This window comes from Xenopus tropicalis, chromosome 8 (genome assembly GCF_000004195.4).
Source record: "Xenopus tropicalis strain Nigerian chromosome 8, UCB_Xtro_10.0, whole genome shotgun sequence".
Taxonomy (NCBI): domain Eukaryota; kingdom Metazoa; phylum Chordata; class Amphibia; order Anura; family Pipidae; genus Xenopus; species Xenopus tropicalis.
In genome coordinates, this window is record NC_030684.2 from 134454164 (window position 1) to 134473401 (window position 19238).

A 19238-nucleotide genomic window follows, 5' to 3' on the forward strand; every position below is an offset into this window, starting at 1 on the left:
CCCTCTTTTCATTTTTCAAATGTTGGGAGGTATGCCATGTGCCATTAGCCTCAATTAACTTGTACAGTAAAGTATATACAGATATATACACACAGTGTGCACTTGTAAATAATGGTACATTGAACAATAACTCCAGATCCGAAATACATTATATAAAGAGGGGCAGAAGTGGCACCCAAAATACATTAAATACAGTCAAATACAGAGGGTAGTGGCACCCAAAATGCATTAAATACAGTGAGAAGCAGTGGGAACTTTAGCCCCAAATACATTAGATAAAGTGAGAGGCAATGATTTCTGATACCCCAGACCCCATTACACTTCCAAACACCAGGTTTCCAGAAGGCTGTGTAAGATTTCATCAATGTAGAGATAAAAATGATTTTGGACATCGCTTGCTTTGCTAAAGCCCCACCTAGTGGTAGACTTGAGAATAGCACCAAGTAGGAGAAATCCTGCAACTTGGGTTGTATTCACAGAACACTGAGTAGGAGAAACAATAGCTTATCTGAAACAATTCCATACACACCAATATTACAGCTAAAAAATTACATTTGTTGGTTCAAGAATAACATTTTAAATGGTAGAGAAAATGATTTGCTATGTAAACAGTGTAAATTAGAAATATAAAGTACCGTATATACTCGAGTATAAGCCGATCCGAATATAAGCCGAGGTACCTAATTTTACCTTAGAAAACTGGAAAAACTTATTGACTCGAGTATAAGCCTAGGGTGGGAAATGCAGCAGCTACTGCTAAGTTTCATCAAAATAAATACCCTGCTGCCAGTCCTGAATCTGAAGCTCGATGATAGGAAATCCAAGCAGGCTGTCACCTAGCACAAGCAGTAGTAGCATCTGTATCTATCAACCTCCTTTCTCCCTCTTCTAAAATTACCTGTGCAGTGTTGTATAGTGTAAGATGTAGTATATTATTACAAATATACTGGAGATTCCAATATTTACCACAACCAGGTAAAATGAAACAACCACGGTTCTTTTCCAGAGATGAAGCGAATTTATTTCAGATTATCCAGCCCAGAGACAAAGCACTTCTCCCTAACCTAACATATAATCTTTGTGTGTGTGTGTGTGTGTGTGTGTGTGTTTCTCTGTTTCTATCAACCTGTCTTTTTCTATCTAAGTTTAAGAGCTTCACAAGTTATACTCTTAGAATCTCACTGACCAAAGTAGGGATGTGTTCTGATTGGCTGACAAGATAAACAGGTATTATAATCTTATTGTGTTAGTCATTCAGGTAGTTCCCATAAGGATGCTGTCTTACCATAAACAACTATCCTGGCATTTTAGAGAATATGCAAAAAAGAGGGGAGGGTGGGTGGAATGTGAACTGCTTCTCTTGTGACATCACATCCCTATCCTTCTCCACCCCCAGCCCAGCTTAAACCTATGTATTACCATATTTACATGCATATTTGACACCAGCCTTCCTTCTGTTTTCTCTTCAGCATCTTCAGGACCTCCGCAGCAAACACCTGGGCTCTACTTCTACTCCCTGTGCAGCTGGATCCTGGACTTCCTGACAAACAGACCTCAGATGGTTCGGATCGGCAACATCACCTCATCCATACTGACACTTAGCACCGGTGCCCCCCAGGGATGTTTGCTTAGCCCCCTACTGTACACCCTGGTCACCCATGGCTGTACAGCAACACACAGCTCCAATATTATCATCAAATTTGCAGACGACACCACCATCATCGGCTGCATTTCTAATGGAGATGAGTCGGCTTACAGGGCAGAGGTGGGAGCCCTGACATCATGGTGCTGGGACAACAACCTGCTGCTCAACGTCAGCAAAACTAAGGAGCTCATTGTGGATTACAGGAGACTGCAGGGAGGAGGCCATACCCCCATTCACATTGAGGGAGCAGAGGTGGAGAGAGTCAGCAGCTTCAGATTCCTGGGCATCAATATCAGTGGGGATCTGAGTTGGTCTCACCACGTTGGTGTGATCACAAAAGCTGCGAGACAGCGGCTCTTCTTTCTGCGGCACCTGAGGAGGTTCGGCATGGACTCCAGAATACTCACAAACTTCTATCGATGCACAATAGAGAGTATTCTGTCCGGCTGTATCACCACCTGGTATGGCAGCTGTAATGCTAAATCAGATTTTTTCAAGTTAAAAAGAATTGTTAAAATTCAGGTTTAAATGGACATTATTTTCCCCAAACAGGAATTGCTCCAGCAGCCATTTTAGTAACGTTGGCGCTCATTCTTGGAAAATAATAGTTTGTTTAGGTTCATTTTGAAACTGGATGAAATAGAAAACAATGATGGGATTAACTTCTCCTTGAAAATATGTCACAAGACAGGCTGGTACAGACTACTACTCTAAACCTCCACAGGATTCAATGGTATTTGACAGATCAAACTCAAATTTTTCTGGGAAAATGTCCGAAAAACTCAAATTTTTAGAAAAATAATATGAGAAAAAATAAATACTGCCAAATAACCCATTCATAAATCTCGAAAATATCTAAAAAAAAAATGGCAGTTTTCTCAAAATTGCTTAGTAAATGTGCCCCTTAGTGTCCCTGGGCTGTCATGTCCTAGAGATAATACAAAGAAATGATCACTGTCTTTGTAAGTAAAAATGTAACAGACTCCGCTTGTAACAAAAATAATTACAGATTAAATAAATAAATACTGAAGACAAGATTTTGGGAACATACAATTAAGCAGAAACTCCTCTGCTATAATGAGAACCAAAATCACCCCGTGTTTGCTCCGTGGGCGCTGCCACCTCAAATGGTCGAGCCGAAAGGGAATGTACAGTATAAAGCAAATGAAAAGAAGGGCACGCACCCCCAGTGTAACGAGCTCAGAGATGGAAGGGGGAATTTTGCTCATTAGTCTGCAGATGGATACAGCCCAACGCCTTACATCACCAAAATGACTTTCTCAAGGGTGAGATTTATATTTCGCCCATGACAAAGACATTTTGTTGGTGAAGGGCTATTTTATATAAGGAATAAAGTTACAGTCAGGGAGCATGCCTATCTTTTTCTTTTGTTTTATAGACTCCATTTGTCTGATTTTGGCCCATTTATGACAAATCAGTAGCAGATGGAAAAAATTCTTCCCACTGGGGCACCATATGATTCCCAACAGGGGGCTCTACAAAATATTCTCTTGCTGTGTAGTTTCCTGTTCATTTGTGTTCACACTCTGCTGGCCGTCTTTAAATCCTATAAAAGTAAAAGTATATGGTTACAGAACTCATCAGTGACTTCTAATATCCTTATCATTTACAGTAGGGGGTACATTATCCCTTATAATACATGAGTGATACTCAGAGTTCCCTGTATAACTCAGCCTGCAGCCTTGTGCCTTTATATGGGCACAGAACCCCTCAGTGACTGCTAATATCCTTATCATTTACAGTAGGGGGTACATTATCCCTTATAATACATGAAGGATACTCAGAGTTCCCCAGTAACTTTTAATATCCTTATCATTTAGAATGTAGGTTAATGTAAAAAAAAAAAAAAGAAATATTTCTATATATAAATTAAACAATACCTTTCATTCTTCTTTGTATAAAAAATCCCAGGCCAAAAGCAAGGAAGAGAACAATCACACCGACAGCAATAAGGATGTAAGTAATATGTGAATTCTTGGTCTCTGTTTCTACAGAATGAATAGAGAGAGGCAGATCATTACTGACAGACACACTCACACCCATAATCACTGAATTACACACACAGCCATCAGATTTGGCAGTACTGGCATTGGCAAGGGGACTCCTCAACTGCCCTTCTCTTTCAACCATCCCTCTGAACCCCATTGTTACATACTGTACCTTAATGAAGCACCAGGAGCCAGAAATGGGTAAAAAGAGGCCACAGCATTTATTCACATTTTATCAAATAAATAGGACCTTGCCAGCCTCACCTCAAGGCAATATTCAAAGCCAGAATTCCATAAGAGATCGCTACTATGTGCTGCCATTCCATACTGAAGACTTGAGATCAGCACTATGTCATTATATCCACCACTGAGTATTAGGCTGCCTCTACCTACAGAGAGGCCCCACACTACCAGCAGGAACTGCATTTCCCACCATAAGAGAAGTTCAGCAGCCCTGCTGCCAGTCCTGAATCTGCAGTGCCTCGATGATAGGAAATCCAAGCTGGCTGTCACCTAGCACAAGCAGTAGTAGCATCTGTATCTATCAACCCACCGTGCAGTCACAGCAGAGAACCTCCTTTCTCCCTGTTCTAAAATTACCTGTGCAGTACTCTGGCAAGGTCCTACCGCTGCTGTGACAGATAAAACTTAAAGTGGACCTGTCACCCAGACATGAAAATCTGTATAATAAAAGTCCTGTTCAAATTAAACATGTAACCCAAATTCATTTTTATATTAACACATCCAAACCCATTATAAAAGCATTTAAAAATCACAGCTGTCAATCATATATTGCTTGCCACACCTCTATACCTTAGGCATAGAGGTGGGGCAGACAATAACTTTAGCTTTCCATTCAGCACTACGTAGATGTCACTGCACTTCTCACTTCTCCCCTCCCTCCTCACCATCTAACTGTGTAGCCAGTGCATGGGCCTGGGCATCTGGTCCCCCATTCTATCACATAAACAAGATTTTGGCATGATACAAAGCTTGCCTTAATAACAGTGCCCACAAAATGGTAGCTGCCTGCATGCTTTCATTGAGTAATTCCAAGACGGAAGGAAACAAGACTTATATTATTTATATACAGTAAGCAAAGTTTGTTTTGCTCAAGTAACAATACAGAAAATAATTTGAACTTATTTCTTAGGGTGACAGGTCCGCTTTAAAATACATTACCATATATCCACTGTTTTGATCCAAAGGAAGGCAAAAAACCCTGTGCCAATTATGCCTCAAGAGGGAAAAAATTCCTTCCTGACCCCCTGGGGGATCGGAAACATTCCCTGGATCAAGGATATGACTTTCATTTAACAAAAATGTATAACGTTACCGAAACCACAATATAAATAGTGCATACAGCAAACCAGTCACATTCTGTTATTAATAAATAATATGAGAGCATAAAGAAGAGAATCTCCTGGCATTTTAGAAAATATGCAAAAAAAGGGGAGGGTGGGTGGGATGTTTCTACCTGTTCAGAAAAGTGAACTGCTTCTCTCATGACATCACATCCCTATACTTCTCAACCCCCAGCCCAGCTTAAACCTATGCATTACCATATTTCTATGCATATTGACACCAGCCTTCCTTCTGTTTTCCCTTCAGCAGCTTCAGCGCCTCCGCAGCAAACCCCTGGGCTGGGATGGGATTTGCTAAGATTTACAGTCCTTCCTCAGGATTTCTGGCCAATGGACTGGGCGGGGGAAATGTGATTGTCTGTGATATTTGTACTGTTAGTCGGCATGTTGTCCTTAGCTCTGTTAATTATAGTTTATAAAATTTTCAATAAACAACTTAAAAACCCCATCCTTCTCATAAGGTTATACCCTGCCTAGGATCCCTTTGCCCCCCCCATGCTATACTGAATGCTATACTGTATCTATTCCCCATCCCATAGTCATTTCATCTCTCTGTAATCTTTTGGAATTTCTCTATATTTTAATTCCTCCCATAGAGGAAATTTTCTATTGCATTTCTACCTCCTTGTGGGTTAATCTTTTATTTTTTTTCCATTCCATACTTTCTATCCCTTGAAAGTTTTTACCCTAAGGGACAGATTTATCAAAATGTGACATTAAAGCTCACCACAGAAAAATTCACCCAATTTCTACTTATTCCTATGGGATTCTTATAAGCACATTTATCAGATGGTGAATTCTAACTTTCACCAGTTAAAAACACTCACCAAAGGGAACAACCAGTGGATTCTCCAAGCTGCTGTGATCTATATGGCAGGAGTAAGTGGCGCCCCCCTCTGGTGTTACCCCCACACTGACTCTGATCTGATAGGTGCCATCAGGGTTTGGCAGGATCTGTGCTGCCTCCTCTGAGTGAATCTCATCTCTCCCATTCTTTATCCACTTCACTTCCACATCTCGGGGGTAGAACCCATACACCCGGCAGTGCAGTTTGGTGCCGCTCTCTGAGCCTGACAATTTTACATGGGGCACTGTTAGGAAAAGGAAGAATAAAAACATTAAGTACTTTTAAAGCTTGCAGACATGTTCTTATGATTCTTTTGGATTTGATATCCAAGTTTCGATAATCTGATTGGGACAATTAAAAAGTGTACAAAGCCATTATCTACCAATGTGCACGAGGGTCACAGTCTGGCTGTTCTACCCACATACAGTAACAAAACAAAATCTGAGCTTGTTTTTCTTTTTTTTAAAGGACAGTGTATACTAAGCACATCTACCCCACCTGTACTGCATATATTCCCTCTGTTCGCCAGCACCATCACATTTTCCTAAAACAAAAAGCAGCTTTCACCTAGTGGCCATTTTCCCTCTGACACATCAAATGTGACATTTAAATCTGCAAACAGCACATGTGCATATGAAGAATGCAGGCTTACACACGCAGAACTTTCTTGCCTGCTTTGATTGAGCACTGCAGTCATTAAACTGAGCTCAGAAGAGGAGGTTGGGAGAAAAAACATGTTTTTTACGCAGAGTACACAGCTAGAGCAGAGTTTCTATGGAAACCAGCAGTGTCATCTCTTCATTGGCTGCTAGACTGGAGGGCTTGTTTAGTAATCTGAGCAGAACTGAGCATGCTCAGTAAGCCAAGAGCCAAAGTCAGTTCCTGAGGGAGGGGCCGAGTGGGTTAGAGGAGGAGAATGAATCCCAAGTGATTAAGGGGATGCTGCAGCCTTACTATTAACCTTTTAACAACAGTTGTGGCAAGTATTTAAAGATTTCTAGAGGCTGTTTACTGACTACATTTTTTGTGGGGGGGTTTACATGTCCTTTAAAATTATCAATTATATAGGCACCCACACCCCACAGGTGCCTATATATAGATACAGCCCTGAAGGTAGGTAACACAAATATCTAATACTTGCCTCAATGGGTTTCATGTAACAATTGAAAGTGTTCAGTGATAACATACAGTGGAGGAAATAATTATTTGACCCCTCACTGATTTTGTAAGTTTGTCCAATGACAAAGAAATGAAAAGTCTCAGAACAGTATCATTTCAATGTTAGGTTTATTTTAACAGTGGCAGACAGCACATCAAAAGGAAAATCGAAAAAATAACTTTAAATAAAAGATAGAAACTGATTTGCATTTCATTGAGTGAAATAAGTTTTTGAACCCCTACCAACCATTAAGAGTTCTGGCTCCGACAGAGTGGTTAGACACTTCTACTCAATTAGTCAACCTCATTAAGGACACCTGTCTTAACTAGTCACCTGTATAAAAGACACCTGTCCACAGAATCAATCAATCAAGCAGACTCCAAACTCTCCAACATGGGAAAGACCAAAGAGCTGTCCAAGGATGTCAGAGACAAAATTGTAGACCTGCACAAGGCTGGAATGGGCTACAAAACCATTAGCAAGAAGCTGGGAGAGAAGGTGACAACTGTTGGTGCGATTGTTCGAAAATGGTAGGAGCACAAAATGACCATCAATCGACCTCGCTCTGGGGCTCCACGCAAGATCTCACCTTGTGGGGTGTCAATGATTCTGAGAAAGGTGAAAAAGCATCCTAGAACTACACGGGAGGAGTTAATGACCTCAAATTAGCAGGGACCACAGTCACCAAGAAAACCATTGGAAACACATTACACCGCAATGGATTAAAATCCTGCAGGGCTCGCAAGGTCCCCCTGCTCAAGAAGGCACATGTGCAGGCCCGTCTGAAGTTTGCCAATGAACACCTGAATGATTCTGTGAGTGACTGGGAGAAGGTGCTGTGGTCTGATGAGACCAAAATAGAGCTCTTTGGCATTAACTCAACTCGCTGTGTTTGGAGGAAGAAAAATGCTGCCTATGACCCACAAAACACCGTCCCCACCGTCAAGCATGGGGGTGGAAACATTTTGCTTTGGGGGTGTTTTTCTGCTAAGGGCACAGGACAACTTATTCGCATTAACGGGAAAATGGACGGAGCCATGTATCGTGAAATCCTGAACGACAACCTCCTTCCCTCTGCCAGGAAACTGAAAATGGGTCGTGGATGGGTGTTCCAGCACGACAATGACCCAAAACATACAGCAAAGGCAACAAAGGAGTGGCTCAAGAAGAAGCACATTAAGGTCATGGAGTGGCCTAGTCAGTCTCCGGACCTTAATCCAATAGAAAACCTATGGAGGGAGCTCAAGCTCAGAGTTGCACAGAGACAGCCTCGAAACCTTAGGGATTTAGAGATGATCTGCAAAGAGGAGTGGGACCAACATTCCTCCTAAAATGTGCGCAAACTTGGTCATCAATTACAAGAAACGTTTGACCTCTGTGCTTGCAAACAAGGGTTTTTCCACTAAGTATTAAGTCTTTTTTTGTTAGAGGGTTCAAAAACTTATTTCACTCAATGAAATGCAAATCAGTTGCTATCTTTTATTTAAAGTTATTTTTTCGATTTTCCTTTTGATGTGCTGTCTGCCACTGTTAAAATAAACCTAACATTGAAATGATACTGTTCTGAGACTTTTCATTTCTTTGTCATTGGACAAACTTACAAAATCAGTGAGGGGTCAAATAATTATTTCCTCCACTGTATGTGTGTGTGAATATTAGTCATGAACTGAATTTGGGGGGTTCCCAGATGTAGTTGGGGAATTGAAAGAACTGAATATGAATATTTATTTAGTGTGGCCTTAACCAAACTTCCCACTGAAAGAAAATATTTTTGCTCATGGATGATCCTGTACTGTTCCAAGGTTTAAGTAAATATAAATTAAGGTGTGGATTCAAATTCTTAGATTTCATCAAATGTAGAGCAGTTGTCTTGCTACCTCATAAAAATTCATTTTTCAGGTGCATTTGCATAGTAGAAATGTTGGTTTGTGAACTCACCTTTCTTATCCAAGTAACTCTTTATACATGGTAGAAATGATGGCAAATGCTGAGTGCACTCATTTTCCATGAATATTTTATATTTCTTTGCATATCCCTGTTTATTCACCCACTGTGCCAGAAGCACGGCCTCTTGGGTCACAGGTACAATCTCCACTCTCTCTTTATCAAACACTAGGAGCTGTTTGCCATCTAATGCCGTATCTTTGCATATGTCAACTGTACCATCTTCATGCAGCACACAGGCAGCCTGGATTTGGAACACGTAATTAATATCTGCAATACAAAGGTTCAGAGCTATAATAAGTATAGCCAGGCACACAAATGACACCATGTTACTATTGTCAGCCAGACTCACTATTGCAATGGGCACCAATCATATGAAAATTGTCAGCTAATAGAGACTGCACTCCAATTGGGAGAAACAATATTGTTTTGACTATGAAGATTTTATTTCATCCAGGTCATGGTATATCTAGTATAAGTAAATTGAATGCAACTGGACTTGTTAAGTAATCATTGAAGATGTTACACAAAGATGGAGCCCCACTCAGGCCTATTGATAGCAGCATCAATTCAGTGACTTCCAGCAGCAAAATACTTGGCCAACATCTTAGCCCCATTGGTAGGTAAAACAGTGCATCACATCCAAAATGCCAAAGGGTTTGTCACCAAGATTCAAGGAGTTAAACTAGAAGCAGGAGAAACTATGGTAACCAAGTATGTTTATTGCTAGATTTGTGCCTTAACACCACATACTTCAAATACAAGGACCAATTATACAGGCAGAAACATGGCTGTGCAATGGGTTCACCAGTTTCTCCCACCAGTTTCAGAACACATTAACTCAGTGGACAATAACATCAAGTTTGCAAGGGAGGATGCCCATGAGAACAAACTTGCTTTTTTGGACTGTTAGATATCCATTCAAGAAGGGGGTAATTTGAAAACAGAAGTATACAGTAAACCCACTCACTACGGAGTATTAATCTCAGAGGAGCAGTGAAAGCTTGTGGCTACCCAAACTGGGCCTCTGTCAAAACAACAGCAACTAAGCCCAACAGGAACACCAAAAGGAATAACTGTCCTCAGACACAGATTAGGCGTAATATAGTCATCCCATATGTAGCAGGCGTGTGTAATGTGGTATATGCAGTTCAGTGTAGCAAAGAGTGCACAGACCTATACATTGGGGATACAAAGCAACTGCTCTTAAAGCAAATGGGGGCCTTCAACACCATCTGTTTGCTATATACAGTGCTGTTCTAACATCTGTTCCCTGACAGTTTCAGAACTTCACACATCCATTCGTGCAACTCTAACAAGTAACACCTGTTTGAAGAGTTGCATGATACTTTAGTAATCCTATCACAGTAACCCCACAGCATTCACACCTCTGTGAGTTTCAGATGTCACCTCTCTGAAGAGTTACAAAGTGCCATTGTGATTGGATTAGTGGAAGAGTACATATGCTGAGACCTTCCCATACCAGTCAGTTGAATTGAAGAAGCTGCTCGGATGAGTAGTGAAACATTTTTAATTATTACTTAGCAAGTCCAGTTGCTTTAGATTTACTTATAATAGATAATATTGTTTTGGTTTTTAAAAATCGAGGTAGAGATCTCTATGCAGTGCACATTAGCATGACAGACTCTGGCCGGTATGATATAAACACACATTTTAATTTGTGTTCAGGTATTTTATTTGGATATTATTCTTACCATAAGTCTTGTTTAAAAGATCCATAATTAAAGTCATGAACAGTTTTTGCGTTAATTCAGTTTGTTGTGCCAATTTGGTCAGACTTTCCAACTGTTCAGAAAATACCATCAGAGACTGAATCAAAGGCTCAGCGCGGCGCGTGTCACTGTTGTACCTTCCATACCGCACGTCATCCACAAATGCAATGATTGAAAATTGCGGCAGGCCTGGGTAGGCAGTGGATAACATGGTTATATAATATTGTAGTGTGGGACTGCCTAAAAAACACAGAAAAAACATTAACTGGATCAGTGATAAGATCAGCTGTGAAACAAGTTTTCTTTCTCAGCAACTGGTACCATAGCAGGGCCCAATGGGCTCCCAGGGTACTAGAGCATTTCCAGGAGGGCCCACACCCTAGTAGGCCCAGCCAAGAATAACTGCCAGCAAACCTTTCTCCCATTATGCACCTATATAACAACTATAACATTTTGAGTTGGCCCCAAGTGTCAGGTTCCCTGGTGGGCCCCAAGAGGGCCAGTTTGACTGTAAGGAGGTTAAATAAAGCTTTATTGTAAATGTAAATATTTGGGTAATATACTAGTTTAACCAGCAGGTGGCACTAACCCTTAAGGTTGGCCTGTAGGGGAGTTTCCCTAGAGGAGCTTAAGCACTTGAGCACATCCCCTTTGGCCTGGGAACATCAAGAGGCAGGACACACTTTGGAGCCAGAGGAGAGAAAGGCCATCCCAACTAGAATTAGGGTGAGTAGGAGTTCAGTATTAGGTATTAGGTAGGTAGTTGTTAGTTAGCTGGGCAGTCTGAGGTGACGAGGAGTCTGAAGAGATGAGGAAAGAGTTTCAGGGGGTTAGTACCTGGTGTGAATAAGAATTCTTATTCTCACCACCCGTTTGGTTTGCCCTACATACAATTTACCGCAGGGACATTTTAACGCATACTGTATATAACATGGTCAGAATTGCAAGTGTGGTACTGTTTAATGGGAATTTTATGGCCCTTGTGGGGGTGTGTGATATAACCACCTTTTATTATGGAATTGCAATTACTGCAATTTAGGCAAGCAAACGTGCCATTCTTTAGTTTGGCAAGACATCTGGTTTGCTTAGTATTTGCTGTATTTAGCTCAGCCCTCACAAGATGATTTGCAATATTTTTTCCTCTTTTGTAGGAGAATAAGGGATTTTCCTTAAACAGTTTACCAGATGGGAAATCCTGTGATAGAAGGGACCAGTGTTTTCTCACATTATGCATTAAAATGTCCTTGAGGTAAATTGTATGTAGGAGAAACCAAACGGGTGGTCAGAATAAGAATTGGGGAACATAAGAGATCAATCACCACACACACACCGGTGGGCAGACATTTTTTTAATGAAAGACACAATGTAACCACTCTAAGGTGGATGGTCCTCCAACAGGTTGCGATACCTACGAGAGGGGGGACAGGAAAACCATGATATTAAGACGAAGCAAAATGAATAGATTCTCTTAATACCATTGAACCAAGGGGAATGAATGAGGCATGGAGTCTCCAATGTTTCCTATAAACCACAATACTGTATATTGCTAAGTAAATAACGTTAATATAATTTTTTACAGATTGATGCCTATACTGATTCCTACTAAGATTACATATGGACTTTTTTGCAATAGACTGAACTACTAGATGGTGATGATGAACTTTTTTGTTACATAAATACACTATGGGCCTGATTCACTAAAGTGCGATAAAATTTATGATAATTAGCGCGCGATTCACCATAGTATTATCGCGTGCGTTAAGTCGCCATGTCGCATGCGTTATTTCTTGCGCAACCGAATGCGCTAGTTTTACCGCATGTGTTAATTTCCGCACTGAAAAGAATATGATCGCATGATTCACAAACACTTAGGCGCGCTAAATATCGCATTCGGCTATGCGAAAATTAACTCCTACTACAGGCAGGCGATAAATTATAGAAAAGTACAGTAAATGAGTTTTTGGCAATAAAATATGGACTTACAGTGTTATTTATTCAAGTCTGTGTCTTTTTACTCAATTTTATTAAAGTCTTGGCATGTATGGAATTTCCCTACTAATATACAGTACTATAGCGGTAAATATGTTGTCACAATATTATACAGTACTATAGAGGTAAATCTTTCGTCGCACAAAATACATTACTAGGTATAATAATTATATAAAAGTACAGTAAATGAGCTTTTGCCAATAAAATATGGACTTTGCAGTGCTATTTATTCAAGTCTGTGTTTCCCCCAGAGTGACGCAGCCGCCAGTTTGCAGGAAAATGGTCATTTTTAATACAGTAATTTTACGAAAGTATTGGCGTGTATGGCTAACATGGCGTGCGTTCATTTGCGCGACTATTTATATGCGGCTACAAGTGATGAAATGTTTCGTCAGGCATGGATTCGCAGCTAATTTTTGGACGTTCGGCGAATTTTTCCGCGGCAAATTTTTTCATGCGTTTTGCAAAACAATCCGCCAATGGGAAACGCATTAAAAAATTTGCCACGCGAAAATTCCCTGCACGTCCGAAAATTGACACAGGCCCGCACAACTTTTTTTTGCCGTTTCGGGGATCTTTCCAAAGATTTGCTAAAATCTGCCTAAATTTGCTAAATCTTTAGTCGCACAAAATACATTACTAGGTATATTTTAGCGATTTCTTTGTTGCGACTTTGTAATCTGGCAACTTTTTGAAGCCTGTGTCAATTTTTTTTCGCATGGTGAATTTTTGTTATGCGTTTTGCCATTGGCGGATTGTTTTGCGAAACGCATGAAAAAATTTGCCGCGGAAAAATTCGCCTCTCTAGCACTCTGTGCTCTCCCAGGGCAAAATGTCGCCAGTTTTATGCTGCCGATTGTCGCGTGCGTAATGTCGCGACAATTAGCGCATGCGATAAATAGCGTGCATGCGGAAAATACAGCGCACGCTATTTATCGCGAAAAAACTATCGCATGAAATACCGCGCGTAAAATAGCACGAGTATGCTTATAGTGAATCGTGCGAAAAGTCGCGAAAATTAAGATGCGATAAAATATTTAATGCATGCTAAAAATAGCGCACGTTAAATCGCACTTTGGTATGGTTTTATGGTGTTATGTGGATAGACCTTGCGGCAATACTCAAAAAACACGTACATTGGGCACAAACTTTTAAAATCGAATGCACCTTTTCCGGTTAAGTCGGTCTTTGAATTTTTTAGCTTGTCCTGCACCACTACAACATAGTTACATAGTTACATAGGGTTGAAAAAAAGACCAGAGTCCATCAAGTTCAACCCATCCGAGTAAACCCAGCACACAACCCACACCTACCAATCTATACACTCACATACATACACTATATATACAACCACTAGTACTAACTGTAGGTATCAGTATTAGAGATGTAGCGAACTGTTCGCCGGCGAACTAATTCGCGGACTTTTGCCGATGTTCGCCACTTTGGGTTCGCCACGTTTTTTTTTGGCGCCGCGTTTTTTCGCCTTGGTTTTCCGCCACGTTTTTTCGCTTCGTTTTATCGCCTATGCATATACATAGGAATAGCTTGCGTTTTTTTTTTGGCGTTATTTTTTTGCGTTATTTTTTTTTTGGCGTTATTTTTTTGCTTTTTTTTTGCGCTTTTTTTGGCGTTTTTTTTACAAGTATTTTTCAGAGAAGTTTTTGCCCTTGATCCCCCTCCTGCATGCCACTGTCCAGGTGGTGGCACCCTTTAAACAACTTTAAAATCAGTTTTCTGGCCAGAAATGGCTTTTCTAGGTTTTAAAGTTCGCCTTCCCATTGAAGTCTATGGGGTTCGCAAAGTTTGCGAATATTCGCGAGTTTTGGCGAAAGTCCGCGAACGGGTTCGCGAACATTTTTGCGCGGGTTCGCTACATCCCTAATCAGTATCACAATAGCCTTGGGTATTCTGCTTGTTCAAGAACTCATCCAGGCCCCTCTTATAGGCATTAACAGAATCTGCCATTACCCCATCACTAGGAAGGGCATTCCCCAACCCCGAGCCCCCCAGGCTTTTGCCGGCTGAAAGACACCACCTCGCTCACTCTAAGTGCTGCGAAAAAGGACAATATAAACAAAAATTTGAAAAGGTTGGTTTCTTATTGTGAAAAACAAATTGAAGGAAGAATCTGAACTAGTTTTGACAACAATAAAAAGTTATTGGTTTTCTATGATCATAAGATCGCCTAGCCCTGGCCAAGCCTTTTAGCATCTGTTTGATCAGGAAGGGTTTAGTGAAATCAAACAAACCCTGAAGTTTCAAAAAAATGTGAAATTCCTGCCAAGTTTTTGCTAATTCTTGCGTGTGAGTACTGAGTATTATAAAGCTCCAGTATATACAACACAATAGGGATAACTGAAGGAAATTCATCTCTAGATGGGGTCCAGAAACCAAATTCAAAACCATTTTCAATTAATACCGGCATCTTGCAATTTGGATATCAACTTATATAAGGCAGCATTTCTGACAACTTCATTGGGTTTGTCAGATTTTATTGCCTCTTTGGATAACAGCTTGTTGGGAGCATTGACAATTTTTTTGATGCAACGAAAGGCAGGGTGGTTGCCAGCACAGTGGGAACACTTGTGTTTATACCTGCAATTATTTTGCCACTTACTGATTCATCGTATGCCCAACAAGTGTTATACTTTTGACCAGGTTTCTAGGTATTGTAGTAGTCACTGGTCTGGGGGCCAACATGCCCATCCAGAGCTCAATATCCTTGGAACCCCAAGGAATAGACCTCTGAACTGCCATTTTTTGCCTAAATTTGTCCTCATAGGTAAACCATGCTACCCCACCGTAAGACCTATATGCCTCAAACACAATATCCACATGTTTGAGCAAGCTGGCCCAACCTCAGGATGTTTACTACAAAGGATATTGGCATAAATACAAAAGGCTTGTAACCAATTAGTGATAGTCCTAGAAACTGGCCTGCTTCTATCCTCCTCTGATTCTCCTCTTTTTATCTTTCAACAATACCTTAATAGTAGGCAGAAATTATAAAAGATCACCATTATCCCGCCTAATGATTTTATCTTTTACCGGTTAAGGTAAATGTAAACCCAATGGAGTGGTTTCACATAAAATGGAATCTCTGAAGGAAGAGTCAGTGACCCCCGTGTTTGTTTGCGTGAGCATTGCGCCAGGGGTAAGGAAGCAGAGAATAGACTTTAAAATGTCTACATTACCTAACTCCTGCATGGAGCTGGCATCCTGGGGAGGTGTAATTGAATGTCCACTCTGAGGAAGCTGAACCTGTGGAGAGAGCGCAGGATGGGAGGGGGTAGGAGAAGGAGCTGATGGTGAAGCAACTGCTCTAAAAGTCCCTGAGCTCCCGATATTGGCAGCAGGGGTATTAGCTCTGTAGAGTAACTGCAGAAACTCCACCAAAAGTAGAAGGTGCTTTCTGCCTATTGATTGCTTGTGGAGACATGGATGCAGGGTCGGACTGGGGGGTGAAAGGCCCACCAGGGCTCCTGTCCCAGGGCCCCCCAACCCGACGTCCTCCCCCAAGTGCGTAAGGAGAGTCGGGCGGGGGGGGCGCGGGCAAGGGGGGGCCCTCGGGGGGGGGCATGGGCACCTGCAGGGCCCCTAGGGCAGGGTGTCCCGGTGGCCCAGTCCGACCCTGCATGGATGGCCAGCTAGTAGGAGGGTGAGCCATGTCTTGTGTGGAGGTGCTCGCGTGACTGGTGCTTGCTGGAATAAAGGAGAGGGCTGTTTTTATCTTAGCAGGTGCCTTGGATGTGCCGGCATTCTTCTTCTTCCTCTGTGGAAGCACACAGGCACAGCTCTGCTAGTAAGCGTTGAGCCCAGCGCATAAGTTCTTCTAGGAGTGCCGACTTGGCCATCTCACAGGTAGAAGGAGGTCATGGTCCAACAGTGGTGGAGACACTTGACACTTGGACATCACTGACTTACTCATCCTGGGACTCCTCTGAACATCGCTGCCCAGTGACACCCCTTTATATAGGCAGCCATCCAGCTGCAAATATCCTGTTGCTGGGGAAGCAACATCTGCCTGCCTATGAACATCAATCAGGCCACCTGTCCATCAACCAATCACATCTGTATGTGCAGCTGTATGTTACCTTCTGACAAATACCCCATAATGCACTGCTGTTACATCTTTCAAGGATGACCCCAATTTGAACCCAACAACCCACTGAAGTAAGGCAATAGTTATAGCAACAAACTTATGCTTACTAGCGTGCACTGCCCCATGTACCTGGGGGCTAATAGGCCCCAAACTCACAATCCGATTATATTAGGGGTCCATGCAAGTTAATTGGTACAAGACCACAACTACAGGCCAATAGTACAGGTATATATGGCTTATTTTATCAGTTTGCCCTTATATATGGGCCAATAAGCTAACAACTTATGAGAGGCATGGGGCAGATGAGAGACATTAGCCTTAGGGCTTGTACAAACAAGCGTTTCTACCTGCGCTTCCCTGTGGTGGGTTCTCCTGCGTTCCACTGCAGGGGGGGTAGGAAGGAACACATCCCATTCTTTCTTACAGGGGCCACATGGGGAACAAAGAGATCTGGCCTTCAAGTAAGCTCATCCTTGGAAATCATTGCACTTGTTTGGGCAAAAACCCTTTCCATGCCACAGGCTGGCCAAAACATAATGTAGAGGTATGAGTAGAGATTTTGTTAGCATTTAAGATTGTAAAAATGTCCCCTGTGGGGCAGATATCTCTAGCTTTTGGACATAAATGCCATTGTCCTACAAACCCTCGAGGACATTTGTGCTTGTTATTATTTTTTTTTTCTAAGTACAGCCCCATAAGGGAGAATGGGGTGCACTGTAGAACGCAGGAGAATGCCACCACAAAGGAGAGAAGGTACAAACGCTCATGGATACGAGCCATTATGCAAGTAGGAGAGGGGGAAAACATACTGGGGCTCATTTATAAAGTTTGCACAGCGCAGAATAATTTGCAAAATTACCCCAAGACACATTTATATTCACAAAGTGCACAACCAACATACACAGTGGCCATGATCAAGCAGAGCTTAATCTTATTTTTGAGCCATTTATGATTTTTATGGCGCAATGAGCATTTAACAGCAATTCGCAAAAAATGGAAAGATGGGCACATCAGTAAAAAATGTAACCATAGATAAAATAGGTGCAAAATAACCATATGTGAAAAAAATATACCCCCACTGTAGTTTAAATACAGAATCTGCACCGCTAAATGAGCAATATGGGAGAGAAATAGCAGAAACGAACAGCAGAAGAATGAAACCTTAGAGCCCTGGCAGCCATTCCCATAGATATTTTAGCCTTAATAGGCATCATCTGTCCCAGCCACCTAATGGGACTCCCACCGGGTCCCCTGCTTAGAAGCAGAGCTGAGGGGGGAACCAAAGAAACTTGCCCTGGCAGGGTGAATATGTCACCCAGGTGAGCCAAATGTCTAGTCATTAGGGAAGAAATGTCTGCTAGGGGGCGGGTCCTTATATCCACTTCTAATAAGGGAAAGGAAGGTAGGAGCCTGTCCTATTCAGTTGGGTGGGGAATAACCCAAGGTGTCAGGAGTACAGAAAAGCCCTATAACAATACAAGGGGAAATCAGACTCACCAGAATACACGGCAGGGAAGCCCAGAAGGAACACTAGAGAGATATAACAAGCCATTCTGTCACTGTGCTTCCTATACTGCAATATAGACAATAATCACAATAACCTGCTCTGTTTCAAGAGCTTAATCCCTGATTAGACATGGAATCAATTCTGCCCAATGATAAATACAACAGTCGTTGTTACCAGGCAGAAAGGGCAATTGGCAGGAAATCCGTGAAGGTGCTTGAACTGCCACAGACTGTTGAAATCTGAGATGGGAATAGAATTGAATGAATTAATTTATTTATTAATTGACGAATTTGCGCTGTCTATTTCTTCATGTGAAGCCCATTTGGGTTGGAATACTGTGACAGGACTGTGACAGGACACAGGTATTCACTTAAGGAATGATCCTCATATCTTACAAATATGCCAACAATCTATATGTGATCTAAGAAATGAGTGATGCACTGCAATATTTATCTGCCTATATATCAAACCATGTGTGAAGAGAACATCATGTAATCATTAGCCTGGTTGCCCTTTTTCAAAGCCCCTTTTCAAATGAATTAAGGTAGCCACTGAATTTCTCTTGCCTCCCTCTATTCCCGCAGGCTGTGTAATGTTCCTCAAGTTTAGGTAGATGCAAAATATTATTCTATGGAATTAAGGACAAAATTCACACAAGTCAGTGCCATCTCTGAGCCCTAAAATAATCTGCACCATGTCCCTTTGTAAAGGACCTTTGTGTTTCTTACCTTCAACAAAGAAAATGATGTCTGTAGGAAATAGAAATTGCCATGGTTTAATGATTGCTCCTTTGCAGCCACTTACTGAAACGTGAAAATGAAAGATTAAACACCTGCATTGTCATTGTGCAAAAGGCAGTTGTACAAACGTTAAACACAGTGACAGTGGTAGGGATGCTTGCCAATTCTTTCCCACAACTAAGATTGTTTTTTTTTATAT

At 41.5% G+C, this 19238-nt stretch overlaps 1 protein-coding gene across 1 annotated transcript; it reads right to left on the reverse strand.

Annotated features, from left to right (window-relative positions):
* Positions 1-3126: 3126 nt before the first annotated feature.
* Positions 3127-18362, reverse strand: LOC100496176 (zinc-alpha-2-glycoprotein-like). Its single transcript, XM_012953246.2, has 6 exons — positions 18290-18362; positions 10684-10941; positions 8963-9238; positions 5846-6109; positions 3547-3654; positions 3127-3212 (listed from the first exon to the last, which is right to left on the reverse strand). Exons 1-6 carry the CDS (start codon positions 18342-18344, stop codon positions 3142-3144), a joined length of 1032 nt encoding a protein of 343 aa, XP_012808700.1. The 5' UTR covers positions 18345-18362; the 3' UTR covers positions 3127-3141.
* Positions 18363-19238: the final 876 nt, after the last annotated feature.